Raw genomic sequence first — 13517 nt, 5'->3', positions numbered from 1 at the left:
AGAAGTCGAAGCAATCTGTGTGCCTTTTCAACACAATACTGTGACATTGTGGTCTTCAGGCATTTTAAATTTCTCCAAACATGTTTACTTACTACTATATTTTCTGTGGTGTTAAAAGTATTTGTTTCTTTTATGTTCCATTTGCTTGTTTTTCTCAACAGTGGTGTTTAAAAACATGAGCAAAGCAAAATTTATCAATTTGTCAACTACAAAATATTTTGGAAAATTAGTTTGCAAATAAAACTCAACTGCAGATATTGTGCAAGTTTATATTTATGCTTGTGATACAGCTTTTATTGGTAAATATCATTAGTCGTAAATTACTTGTAAATAAATACATAAGTTGCTATCTGCTTGAACTCACGTTCTGCATCTTGAGATTCCTTTAAATCAGCTTTCCACTTACCAAATACCGTTTGCAATTACAGCAATAAATTCTTGCAGTACTGGGGTAAGAGTCACCGTTATATTTTAAGATGAACCAAAAATGTATTTCTGCCCTACACCGTATGCACAGGGACTGTAAAGGAAATCCAGATTTTCCACAACCATTGAGGTTTAAGTGAATCCCACAAATTATGTCGCAAACCAGCAGACTCTCCTGCTCTAGAGGAGATAACTACTAAAGATAATCAATTATTAAAGTGTGCTTAATTAGCTGGCTGATACCTTCTCTTAAATGCTATAGAAGAAGCAACAGTGCACTTTAGTCTGTCCACTGAACAGAAGCAGAATCTGCTTAATCTTTTAGCAAATACTTAAATTGATAGTTACAATTTGGAGCCAAGACAGGTTTTAATCTTGAGGAATTCTCTGTTTAAACATCCACTGATGTTTTTAATCTTCTACGTTTAAAGTGAGATGATTTCAGAGTATTTTAGCGTGATAAGCAACAGGTGGCAGCAATGTTAAACGTTTTGTTCTCCATGGAGATGAACTTTCTCAACAGATGTTCTTATATTGACGTCTTTGTTAAAAAAAAACAAAACATAAAAATCAGCGGGTGCAGACCGGAGGTTGAAAAGGTTTATTGATAAATGAGGTGCTCAAGTGTTTTCATAGGAAACGGGTGTTCACTTTGCCTTTATAGGCCAATGCAGACATTGAATATAACATTTCTATTATTTTTCAAGCACAATTTGTTCAAAACCAGAACATTTTTTTTCTCAATATCTTAAAAAAGAAAAATTCATCAACGTTGATTTTATTTTTTTTTGCTCTACTTTGTTTTTTCTTTAAACCATAAAAACATTTTAAAATATTTACAGTGCAACCAACTGCAGCTTCGAACAATCTCTAAGAGGACTGAGGTGAAGTATCTACAGTGAACTGATGTCACCTCTGAGGTTCAACACCAGAGCGTCCAGGTGGAAATACAAAAAGCAGACCAGGTTTTCTACTCACACGGGTTCAAGTAGGCTGTAGAAAACGCTCTGCTTGTGGTCAAAAGGATAAAAGGTGCTACTACCATTCCAGCAAAGCGCTGAAGCAGAGGTATGTTGCTCTTCTAGTCTTAAGGGTTCCATGAGGATTTATCAGCATGATCTTTTATTTTTTTTTTTACCTCTTTTTTTCTATGTGCTAAAAAAGCTCAGAAGCCATTGATGATGATCATGGTGCAGGAGGTATTTTCAGGTCAGGAGAACACATTTAAATTCCTTAATCATCTCGGGATATGTACTGTGTCCAACTGCTGGGAGCTAATCTAAATTTATCCAGCTAACTAATACATTATTTTTTAGGAAATTTTCAAAAATTACGCATATTTTAAGGATTGTTAAATGGAGAGTGTAGGCAGCAGTCTTTACACAGGTGCATTTAAAATAGAATATCACCGAAAAGCTGATTTCATAAATTCAATTCAAAAAGTGAAACTTTTCTTTATTCGGTATTTAAAATATATTTTTAAATGGTTTCATTTAGAATTCTGGGTTTAAATTAAAGTGAACAGAAATAAAAGAGTAAAGTATATCGCTGTGGGTGGAATGAATATATTTCTGAGTTTATCTTTTTGAACTGAATAATTAAAATAAATGACTTTTGATGACATTCCAGCTCGTTTTGACGCACTTGCTTGTTGAGTAAACAGGGAAAATTAGAACAGCATTTCCGCTCATGCTCATAATTTAACATATAAAATACAGAAAAGGCTGATATGACACGATAAAAAAAATAAGCAACATAAAAATACGGCATAAATAAAAGTCCCAAGACCAAATAAAAGTGACTTATCAATGGCAGCAGGAGAAAAAAAACAACAAAAAAACATTAAATAATAATAATAATAGTACCAACTTGCCTTCCTGTATGGAGGAAAAGGAGGATGGCTGCAAACTCTACAGTAAGAGTCTGAATCACAACGTTAGGGTTTCTTGCTGCCCAGTCTTTTGAAAACACTGACAGCCTTGACATCCATCTTGGCCCCCGCAGACTCCCCTCCTCCCCCTGGGCTGTTGCTGCTGCTGACCTTTGAACTGGCCGTAGTGGATTTCTCCAGTGCTCTGGATCTGGTGCTCGTCACTCTGTTGTCCTGAGTGTCAGCGGACGCCGGCGTCGCCGCTGCGCCCGTGGCAGGGGGCTTGCCCAGTCTCTGAAGAACGCTGATTTTGGCCGGCGGGAGGCCGTTTGGGGGTGAGGTAGAAGAGGAGGTGGGAGCATCGGAGGGAAGCAGCTTGAATTTCCCACCCAGGCGACGCAGGGTGATCGGGGGCATCTTGGAAGTGGGCGCCTTCTTCTTCGACGGTGCGGGTCTCTTGAGGACACCGGCATACTGCAGGACGGAGCCCTCGCCGTCGGTGTCCTCGTCATCTTCACCCATGTTTGCGTCCGTGTCTCCTGGCTTTGGCGTCTCTCCGCTCTCGTCCCCCTTGTCCAGGCGGCTGAACACCCCGGTGGGCTGCCAGAACACGCTGAGGTTAGGTCACAGCTTTACCCCAGGCTTCAGGAGGAAGTCACAGCGACCGCACTCACCTTGCTGTTACTGGTCGTCGTGTCTGCCATCGATTCGGCTCCAAGTCTTTCAAACACAGAGGTGCGCTTTAAGCCTGTTTCAGAGAAACAAACAGTTTCTGTCATAAGGTCACAGCTTATGAAAATAGGGGTGAGCGATGAACTCGATGCTGTCTTTTTGGAGATTTATTTTTAGGAAAATTGTGATTTTTTTTTTTAAATCTTAGCTTTTCATAGTTCAGAGCGATGCCAGCCCACCCAAGAACTACCATCTTGTTTGACAGGCGTGTTTTATGGCTTCTATTTATTTTGCCTTTGAATTCAGATCGACTCAAAGAAAAAATAATTTAAATAAAACCGTTTCTTCAAGATATTTTTGGTCATTTCAATTCGTTTTAAGAAAAAATTGAGGAAAAATATTAAAATTAAGAATTGTATTACAAAAAAATTATATTTCATTTTTAAGCCACATCAGCCAGCCCTAGTTTACCACTTATGCAAGTTTTTTGTTTTTTCTTAGTTATATAAGATAAATGGCTAGACCACGTGTCAAACTCAAGGCCCGCGGGCCACATGTGGCCAGCCATGTCATTTTATGTGGCCCCCCCAGTGTTTTATAGGCCCATGATTGACTTAAAATAGGTTTAGAGCACAAATTGACAACAAACTACATCTTCTGGGTAACATGCACCAAGAAGGCTCCATTTCTTAAATCCGCTGGATGAGTTACTGCCAGCGGTTTTTAATTCTTCGCAGCGGCGGAGCCACGTTCGCAGCTGTTGAGCAGCGGACTGCGCATGTTACAGTCTAATTAACTTCTGCGTCATCATTTATTTCCTCAAGATAAACTGCCGGTTCCTCAAATGGATTAACACAACGTTGCATTCTCTTTAGTTTTCTCTGGTCTGTAATGGAAACTTGAATTTAACCCGCCATTTCAACCAAAGGTTTTGAATGCGCTTCCTAACCAGACGCGCCAAAGCCTTATGAGGTGTTTAATTTATTTTTAACATTGTATTTTCATACATTTATGCTAGGGCTGCCCAAGTCTAGTTTTCCAAGAGCTACCATCTGCAACTTTAGATGGGTTCCTTCTCTAACACACCTGGATCATTGACTCATTATAAGCCTTTACAGAACTGAGTTGCTGCTGATGAGGGAAGTCAACCTTTTGTCTGGGGTGTGTTTTAGCAGGGATGCATCTAAAAGTTGCAGTCTGGAGGACTGGACCTGGGAACTCCTGATTTGTACCGTCAATGTGGCCCGTTGAGGGTGGCCAATATGCTGAAGTGGCCCTCGGTGAAATTGAGTTTGACACCCCTGGGCTTAAAGGTTTATTGAGCCTTTTTCTGCCACGGAAGTCAAAACAGCAGTGTTTGTATAATTAATCCAGATTTGTTTCACTTGGTGTTGGACTTACTGAAATAAATATTGTAATTTATTGAATTTCTGTGCATAGCGATTAAAAGTGCTTTGCAAACCTCTACTGCTATCAGGACATTACTTAAGAAATATTACATTAAAAAAATTGAAGAAGCAACACTCACAAATAGGATACATCTTAGAAATTCAAGGTTTATAGAAAAATTTATCAAATATTTAATTTTCAAATGTAACATTTAAGGTTTCCTATTGATATGATTAAATGTAACATTGTTTATTACTTTGATTTTAGAGATATTGAATCTGAATAAGCTATACTGCTATTTCACAAATACAAAGTCATGACTCAATTCTTAGATTTATATTTTAAAAAATTAACTATGAATCTTTATTATACATTTCGTTGGCCTTCTGGCGCATTAATCTCCATAAAAATACTTTGAAGTGTGTGGCTTCAAACATTTTCACAAAATGTAAAAATGTTTAAGGGGTGTGAATGCTTTTAGAAGCCACCGTGTAAAAAGTCTCACTTCTTCTACATTCAGGGATCATTAAGACTAAAAAGTGATAGTGCTTCTTTAAAATAAGGATAAACTGATAAAATCCTCAATTAGTTCAGCTCTGGGGCTGGATTTTAACACAAGACTCTTTTTTTATTTATTGAGTTATGAGTTTATTTTCCAAACTGAAGCAAATCTACTGAATGTTCTGCATAAATCATCGTCGTTCATCTGTGATAGGTGCATTACTCGAAAATTTGCTATCTCTTTGCAAATGAGAAAAAAAGTGCTGCCATAAATATTTTTAGAACGAGGGTTCAAAAAGTGTCAAGAATTAAGGAAGAAACAGCACAAGAAGATATTGATTTGAAGAAATTATTCTGTCAACTCTTTATGAAACATTTAGAAATTTCTTCAAGGCCAAAGCAAAAGCAAAGATTTCAGTTTTTGCAGAGAGTTTGTGAGGTCAGAGGCATTAGGAATGAGGGAAGAATAATCACCCTGGTTAGGATTATTAGTGAAGCTGGTTAAATAATCAAAAGGAGCATTTAGAGTTGATTAGTTTGAGTGCTGCTGTTGGTTAGTTAGGCTGTCGGCAAGACCGCGGGGTCAGGCCTACCTTTCTTGGCCTGCTGGGCCAGGATTCGACGTGTACGAGGCGTGGTGCCCTTTGGCATGTTGATGATGTACTTGCCTTCCATCTCAGCTGTGACACGTCGGCGCTTTGCTGCAGGCTTCCCCTCGTCGGCTGGCTGGCTTACGACTGGCAAAAAGACACGGGAATCAAACGGCGCCACAGGAAGGACAACTAAACATTAAAAATATTCAAACATGTCATCTACCTGCTTTGCTGTTCTTGTTTGCCTGCGAGTTGGACACTGTGACTGAGAGCCGGTTGTCAATGGGTCGGCGGACTGGCGTGGCGGGAGGGGAGTCGTGGCTCAAGGCGTTGGCAATCATACGAGTAGCAGCTGTAAAATCACACAAATATGACAAATTGTTATTATTGTCTCAGTTTTCCCCCTCCAAATTATTAAATTAAATCCACTACGGAAAAGCCAGAAATGCAAATGTGGTTAGCATATATTTAAACGACACGATTACCGTTGTGGTTCATCTTCACCTTTTTCAGGCTGTGTGGCGTTAACTTGCACAAAAAACATTTTGGCAGAGAATATTAAATCTTAAATCTATTAAGATTTAAGATTTGATGGCCTTGAAATCTAACTAAAATATTAAATCGAACTACAGAAATCACATGATGAGTTTTGTGGGGAAACATGTTCTAGTCAGTAGTGATGAAAAGTCCAGGGTATTATATTCTTATGATGGAGTAGGAAACACTGGAACGTGGTTGTTGGTATGTGTCATACTTTTACGCAAACATCTAAATAATTTTTTGCACACTCCTGCAGCAAAGCAACATACTCTGTCACTGAACAAGCTTCTCAGGAGTGTCTCAAAGAAGAGTCAGCACCATAAAAAATATCTCCCACACTGTACGGTGGCACAAACTGGATCTACAGGAGCTGCACTGGGACATAAAGGACAGAAAAAATATAAATAAAAATATTTATCAAAAAGAAAACTAAAAAAAAGCTTCATTTCCTAACCTCGTTATCTGAACTATGGCAGACGCTGTGTGTGGTTCATCACCGCCAGTTTAATTACTGTTAACACAACACATAACGATTCAAGCAGTTCTCCATCTGGCTTCTGGGCGGGCTGACAAATCGATCAGGTATTTATGGAGAAGAATGTGAAGGAACGTCATGCAGAGTTGCCTGCTGGGACAGGAGTGCTATCTGAAGAGCACGTATCCTTTATCTGCACCAGCGTTGGTAAAGTTGAGCTAAAAAGTGATTTAAAAGAAAAAGGTTAAACTTGGTAAATAACTAAAACGATGGGAAGCTGTACAAGAACAATTTTCTGGAGTGAGTGGAAGCATTTCACACCAGTGTGGATGTTATGAGGGATTATGATTATGATATTATGATTATGAGGGATTTTACTGATTTAACTCAGGATGTGCTCACTAAGAGAAGGTTCTGTCAGGCTCTTTGTTTCTTTCACGTCACCCCCAGTGGTTGTTTTGAGTTGCAGTATTACGAATAACAATTTGGCGACTTCTTTGAGCCTCAATTTTTAACATTTGAAATCTGTTTAAAGGTCCAGCAGAAGGAGACACAGAGCTAACTTTAGAGGCAGGAATGAAAACACAATCCAAACCTGAAGGAGAAGCGGCCTCCGTAAGAGAGTTCTGCATTTATTGATGCAAAGGGTTGCGCTACAGTCATCCGATTTCATTGGACGTCATTTCTGAATGCTGCAGCTCAGGTCTGTTTCGTATGGTGTTGCAAGAAGTTTAACAAAATCCTTTGTCATTCTGTAACCTTGTGTCTTTGTTAATTCTCTCTCTGCTCTGTGGTGGGAGACAATATGACGCCGTGTGAAGGTCACAATGTCCTGGTCTCCGCCTCGTACAGAAAAATAAAATTAAATCCTCACTACTCACGAGTCTTGGCCGTTCTTCTGAGCTCAGCCTGGACACTGGTCTGTCCTGAGGTGATGGCTTCAGCTGCCATTTTGCACATGTCCTGAGAAAACAAAACCAGCAGGAAATAAGAGTTTAGATCAGACCTGAAAGAAAAAAAAATCCAACCCGACCCGGCTTGAGCCAGTACACATTGTGTCCGAGCCTGATGCGACCCGACTAACTTTAATCATAGGCCAAAGTAAACCCGACATTTTAAACAACATTTTACTGCTTTTGTTTTTAGACAAAAGCAGTAATTTGGGTAACAGCAGAAGTTCTGCTGTTTTTAGCTTTTTAACATCTTCCAGCTCCAGTTTGTTGGTCAATGTAACCGGTGAGTCAAATCATCTGGAAGGTGTGATTGATAAGAGCGGAGCTGGGTGGGGCTGAATGAAATAGACAATAAAATAGCTAATCTAAACACTTAAAGCCTGTTTTGCCTTCATTATAAGCCTTATATAAGGCTTTTAATGTTTTGCGGCTCCAGACATATTTGTTTTTTGGCTTTTTTGGTCCAATATGGCTCTTTCAACATTTTGGGTTGCCGACCCCTGCCTTAAACCATGTTCAAATGTTTTCATTGGTAAGTGCTTGGTAAAGTAAAACTCAACAGCCAAGTAGCTACAAGATAAACATGGATTCTTGCCTCACCTGCCTGTGCACCTGTTTGGCATGTTTAAGAATGGCAATAATGTCTCCGATGACAGTAATGCCGAGGTCCATCATGATGTCTTTACTGAGGTCCATTAGCATGTTCTTCTGGATTCTGACGCAACAGTGCAAACAAAATCAGATACAAACATTATGGAGATGATAAATGCATAAAGTGTTGATATAAGAAAAAGAGATGCACCAAGAAACTGGCTGCCAAGAGGAATCATTTGATTTTTCTGTTAGACTGGCTGTGATTGGACATTGAACAGGTTGGAAACTAAAACCGTTTTGTTTTAGTTTCACCGCAGCTAAACACTATAAACACCATCAACTGGGGCTGAAAACAACATCCTTCAATTGTGAAGTTGTCAAGCAAAGAAACTGGACATGTCAGAGGGAAAAAAGTATTAAGAACTTCATGTTTTATTTATATGCCACTGAACAAGAGCAGAAACAGATGTAAGCAGTAACAGAAAAGTAAAACCCACTACACCACAGTTCGGCTGTTTTCCACTTTTGACTTCTGTTACAGAATCAGCTGGATTTTTTTTAAAAAGTTGTCAAGTTGTTTGAAATCTCACAGCTAACAAAAAGATGTTCTTAGTTTAGAGGGACAACAGGAACACCACAGTACACATGTAGCAATGCTTCATGCACTAATCAGTAGAGATGTGCCGATCAGGTTTTTTCCTGCCAATACCGATCACCCATGAGGGCCGATCACCGATACCGATCACATAATTATTTTTGTTATCATAAATACTACCGGTTACATTATGTGGAAAAAGGTCATTATTATATATGTTTATTCAGTTAAAAATGTTAACTATGAAAAAACATAGTCACCTCCAAATCATAGTGCAGCAAATAGAGCAGCTGCTCCCGTCGTCTTTTATCCGCCGCCTTTTCTTTTTGTTATGTCTTTTGTTTCTTAAAATGATTCCACAAACTATCACTATTGCTTCTACATCGTCATCCGTGTGTGGTTATTCTAAATTCCCGCTATGTTGGGGGCTTTGCTGGATTATCTTCTGGAATTGGGATGTTCGTGACTGGAATCGGTTCGTGTTGTTCCTGCTGTGTGGCTGGAGACACGAACCGATCGAACCTGTTGTACTTTTATCAGTTCTGTGGTCACAGAGGTTTGGCGAATCGGCCGACAATTCTTAAATCTTTCCGTCTAAACCAGACTTAAGACTCACAAGCTCTACTCATCTCCTCTCGACCACTGCCCAAACGCACTCTGACTATGGTCGCTATGGTAACGTTTACATATCTCTTCAAAATAAGATACAGATGCGCCACAAAAACAAACATTTCACTTTCGTGAAAATTTTAATTCACGATAATGACTAATGGGAGCCCTGAGCTTGTTTCGCTGCTACGAGTTGTTCCATCTGGGAGTGATGAGAAACAATGACACCCGAAGTGTTGCTTATATCCACAGCCTGCTTGGTCTCTACGTGGCAAAGCAGTTTGAAGCTTAATTGCCTCATTAGCAGCTGGTCGCCGCATGTTACACAGAGAGGGCTTGTAATGTGGGACTCACCTACCGGTCCGGGATAAATCCATTCTCCTGTCTCTTCTCTGGGCCTTTTCCCCTTTGCAAATAAACTTTCCAAAGACATCTGATCTGTTTCTTACTCATTTTGCTGCTTGTGGGCTCAGTGTTGGCGCGCAAGTAACCGAGAGAATCCGGTTAAAGGATTTTCAAAATAAAAGATCATCCAGACTCAAATAATACATAAAACGGAAATATTTAATTATTTCTTGCGCGGCCCGGTGCCAATTGGTCCACGGACCGGGGGTTAGGGACCACTGCAATAAACAATCCAGAGTTACTGAATGAAAACTTCCTGATAGCATGGTGGCTAGCTGATTACTGCTAGTTCTGAGTGGCTGTTTCTGACTGAGCGGAGTAATTATGCAGAGCAGGGAGGAGATCGATTTTTTTTTTGTTGAGATTATCTGTCTCATGTTAGGACAGCGAAAGTTTTAATATGTATGTAAAATGTATTTTTTAAGTTAGATGCTGCAGCTTTAAACAGAGGTTCGGTGTGAGAGTCACTACCAGGTGGAGCAGAAGCGAAGCTCTGTCTGTGAAATATTACTTTCTGTAGCACGTAGCAGCGGTTCAACAGCGAGAACAGAACCAGCGAATTACATTGCAGCTCGAAGACTTAAATAATTCTCCAGGTTATTTGTTTAGCTTTCTGACTGTCATGCTAATCCGGGTGAGTGTTTGTAGCTGTGCGCTGCTTTACCTGCTATCGGATCCTCCATATTTCTTTTTTACTGCAGTGAGCCTCGATGTAGCCAAACTCCGTCAAGTATGGCATTATTTTTATGTCGTATTAGCTTCGTCGTGTTGATGCATTTTGACGTGCTTCAATTTTCCGCCACAACACGCAAACGTCCCCATTCACTCAGTGCGTTATAATTCCACATCGCTTAGGATTTGTTGCTGCGCGTTGGCGCAGTGTGAAGGAAAGAGGAGACCAGCTGCACAGACAGGCTGCGAAATGAGATGCAGGTGATCGGTATCGGCAACAAGAGCCAATGATCGCCGATCACCGATCATGCACTTTTTCACGAAAATCGGTCGATTATGATCGGTGACCGATCGATCGGCACATCTCTACTAATCAGTAACATAGTAAGGAAATGTAGTTTAAAAACGTTAAATCATTATGTCTCTGCAATGCATTTGCGCCGAAATCCTGCCTAACAGCACAGTGATGCATCAAACTGATGACAGATCTTTTACGGTAGCCAGCCTAACACACACACACTTGTGCAACAACAATGCTGAAATCAGCATCTTAATACGACACACCTGCGAGGTGGGATGGATTTTCTCTGCAAAGGAGTATTGCTTTAACTTAATTTTGTATAGAAAAGAATTTGGATGTTTGGATTTACATTTTTGTCCAGTTTACTAGAGAATATCTATGATATCATTTGTTTCAGAACGTTTAAATGCTTTCCTCTGTCTTAGAAACTGGAGGACTTCATTAAACTTGATTTCCAACGACGCAGACAGGGAGAGAGAATCTGTAACCTGTTCTGTTTTTTTAGGGAAATCTTTTTTTTTATTTATTTACAATGCACATTTTGTGAAGATCTTCTAATTCTTTTTTGCACAGAAAGAAAGTAGAAAAAAAAAATCTGCTCGCTGGAACTGGAATCAGCTAAAATCAGTTTTGGACCTTTACAGAATCAGTGATTTTCCGACCGATAGGTCTCTAATTACAAGTTAATGAAGACTTTTAGTTACCTGTGGTCCACAAAAGAGACTGCGTAGGTGACAGCGAGGCCGGCAGGAATCCCTGCATCCTTAAAAAACTGAATCCACTCTGAGGTGGCTGTGGACAAAAACAAAGCAAAGAATAAAAAAAATAATCAATTTAACACAAGAATGACTGAAAACAAGACTTTTCAGTTTTAAAACACAGAGGGGTGAACTGCAAATGATGAAATTAAAAACTGGTACAAATGGGGGAGGGAAACAAAAAGTCATCATCCTTCATATAAAAATCTGCTTTCTTAAAATATGCATTGATGGTTGCCAGTATCGCTGCAGACTACAGCAAGGGAAGCTGGCGCTCACCAAACCCCCGTGGGAGACGCAAACTGGAGCAGACAGCAGTATGTGGAGGACTAACACATGCTGACCATAAGCAGCTGGAGGTTATTTATACCACCAGTGATGAAACATCTTGAGGCTTGAGTTACAGAGACAGAGCGAAGGAAGCACAACAGCTGCCACAACAATAACCGGCCAACACTCTCTGACTAACCGATGAACTCAGATGGATGGAGACAACTCTCACCCTGGCTAAATTACCATCCGACACCCACAGAGTCCACAATTTCCCACATTTTGACTGGCTCTTAAAAGTCAAAAGACGCTTTTTTTTTCTTTTTTGGTGGAAATTTTGATCCTAGAACAGTTTACATTTCAAATGCTCCATTTCTGCTCCAACCATGTAATCTTGGAAAAACTACGAAGCAGATAGAGATAAAAATGCAGAAATAGTACCGTTCTACAAAGTTATTTTTTAACACTCAGACACTTAAAGCGAGGACACAAATACGTTACAATAAGGCTACTTTTATACGAAGAGCCTCGTATAAAAGGAGCCTCGTATAAAACGAGTCTTTCGAAACAGACGCGTATAATTTAAATGACACAAAGGAAGGATTGGGTCATCCTTGGCACATAAAACACAAGAAGCTATGTTGTAATTATTATGTCGCGCTGCTTTGAGCTAAACTGAGGGAAATCTCCACCAGTCAATTATGAATATTACTCTTTAAAATCTTAACGACAGCACGACTTACAAACAAGTTCGTCTGCTTGACATAACGAAAGATGAAGCCGGTTTATGCTGCTGGTTGTTCCGTCCATAAAGATTAAATAAGACGTCAAGACACCATCGTAAACCCACCAGCAGCAGATACATGTTAGCATCGTTTAGCCGCTAAATAAAAGAAACAAGCATTCGTTAGCGATACACGCTACAAACAAGAAATACCTCCGCCGCCGGGACAAAGCTAACAAGTGACATTGGACGCCATGTCTCACAAATGCTTCCATGAGTATTTTACTGTTTTTGTTAAGTATTGTGTCTAGCTCGCCGGGCCTTGACGCTCTCACCTGTTGTCACGGTCGCCATGTTTGTAATGAAGGTGACGCAATTTCCGGTGTAATGAGCTTCGACAGTGGGTGCAGTTCTGATTTATCGACGATAGATGGCGAGAGAGACTCATGTTCCACACGAGACAACCCAAACATTAGAGGTCACACGATTTTTTTTTCTTAATGTTTGATTTCTACCCCAGAAAATACATGTGCTCAAACTGAAGGTCAGATTTGCGTTCAATGTGAAGTTATGCCATTAAATAAAATATTTATTTTAAAGATTTTATTTCAAATTAAGCACAAATCTTACACATATGTAGTTTAAAAACATATAAACAAAAAATAGGACAAAAATAAACAAATAAAAAGCTTGAGAAAAATGCACTTTATAATAGGATTTTTATTTACGTTTTCTTCACGAATCTCAAATGGTAGTGTAACCATCAGTAAAAGTTGAAGCCCCCGTGGCATTTTACAATCAAGAGGAAAAACTTTATAATGTAAACTTTTCATAACAATAGGACCAGAGGCTAATGTCTGCACAGAAAGAGTCAGCGAGCTGGAGCAGTAAAGGAAACACTGTAAATATTTCATTTTTTTGTTGTTTTGTTTTTTTTTTTTTGTTCTTTTTTTCAGGAGTAACAAACAAATAAGGTCAGAGAACGCTCCTGAACACGATATATTTTCATCCATGCGCCTCAAGTAACATGTTAAATTTAATCTTCTTTGGATATAAGTTCAAAAATATTTCACATTTGTTTTTATTTCTATATATTCAGAAAGCACTAAATGGTAAATGTTTAGCTCCTAGAAAAAAGAAATAGAAATTGTAAAAACAATAAAAAGAAGA

General features: G+C 39.3%; 1 protein-coding gene across 4 annotated transcripts; it reads right to left on the bottom strand.

The window, feature by feature from the left end:
- Nucleotides 1-1012: 1012 nt before the first annotated feature.
- c13h19orf47 (chromosome 13 C19orf47 homolog) lies at nt 1013-12832 on the bottom strand. 4 transcript variants are annotated; one of them, XM_017308425.2, is made up of 8 exons: nt 12683-12832; nt 11300-11387; nt 8020-8134; nt 7348-7429; nt 5675-5803; nt 5452-5595; nt 2971-3044; nt 1013-2896 (listed from the first exon to the last, which is right to left on the bottom strand). In XM_017308425.2, the coding sequence occupies exons 1-8, from the start codon at nt 12699-12701 to the stop codon at nt 2363-2365; spliced, it is 1185 nt and encodes a 394-aa protein (XP_017163914.1). In that variant the 5' UTR covers nt 12702-12832; the 3' UTR covers nt 1013-2362. The 4 variants fall into 4 exon arrangements, with proteins under 4 accessions (XP_017163914.1, XP_017163915.1, XP_017163911.2 ...); XM_017308426.2 differs by lacking the exon at nt 12683-12832 and adding an exon at nt 12561-12676; XM_017308422.2 differs by lacking the exon at nt 12683-12832 and adding an exon at nt 12367-12524.
- Between the last annotated feature and the right edge of the window lie 685 nt (nt 12833-13517).

This window comes from Poecilia reticulata, chromosome 13, assembly GCF_904066995.2.
Source record: "Poecilia reticulata chromosome 13, P_reticulata-male-v2, whole genome shotgun sequence".
Classification (NCBI taxonomy): domain Eukaryota; kingdom Metazoa; phylum Chordata; class Actinopteri; order Cyprinodontiformes; family Poeciliidae; genus Poecilia; species Poecilia reticulata.
Note: the sequence above shows the minus strand (reverse complement) of the source record. Positions and strands in the feature narration are given on the sequence as shown.

Bases quoted from the DNA above. Each gene is read 5' to 3' on its own strand.
- c13h19orf47 (XM_017308422.2), bottom strand. From the start codon at position 12,496: ATGCTAACATGTATCTGCTGCTGGTGGGTTTACGATGGTGTCTTGACG. The intron at 5,596-5,674 runs GTAGATGACATG...TCTTTTTGCCAG, and splicing joins AAACAAGAACAGCAAAGCAG to TCGTAAGCCAGCCAGCCGAC. The intron at 2,897-2,970 runs GTGAGTGCGGTC...GTGTTCTGGCAG, and splicing joins CGACGACCAGTAACAGCAAG to CCCACCGGGGTGTTCAGCCG.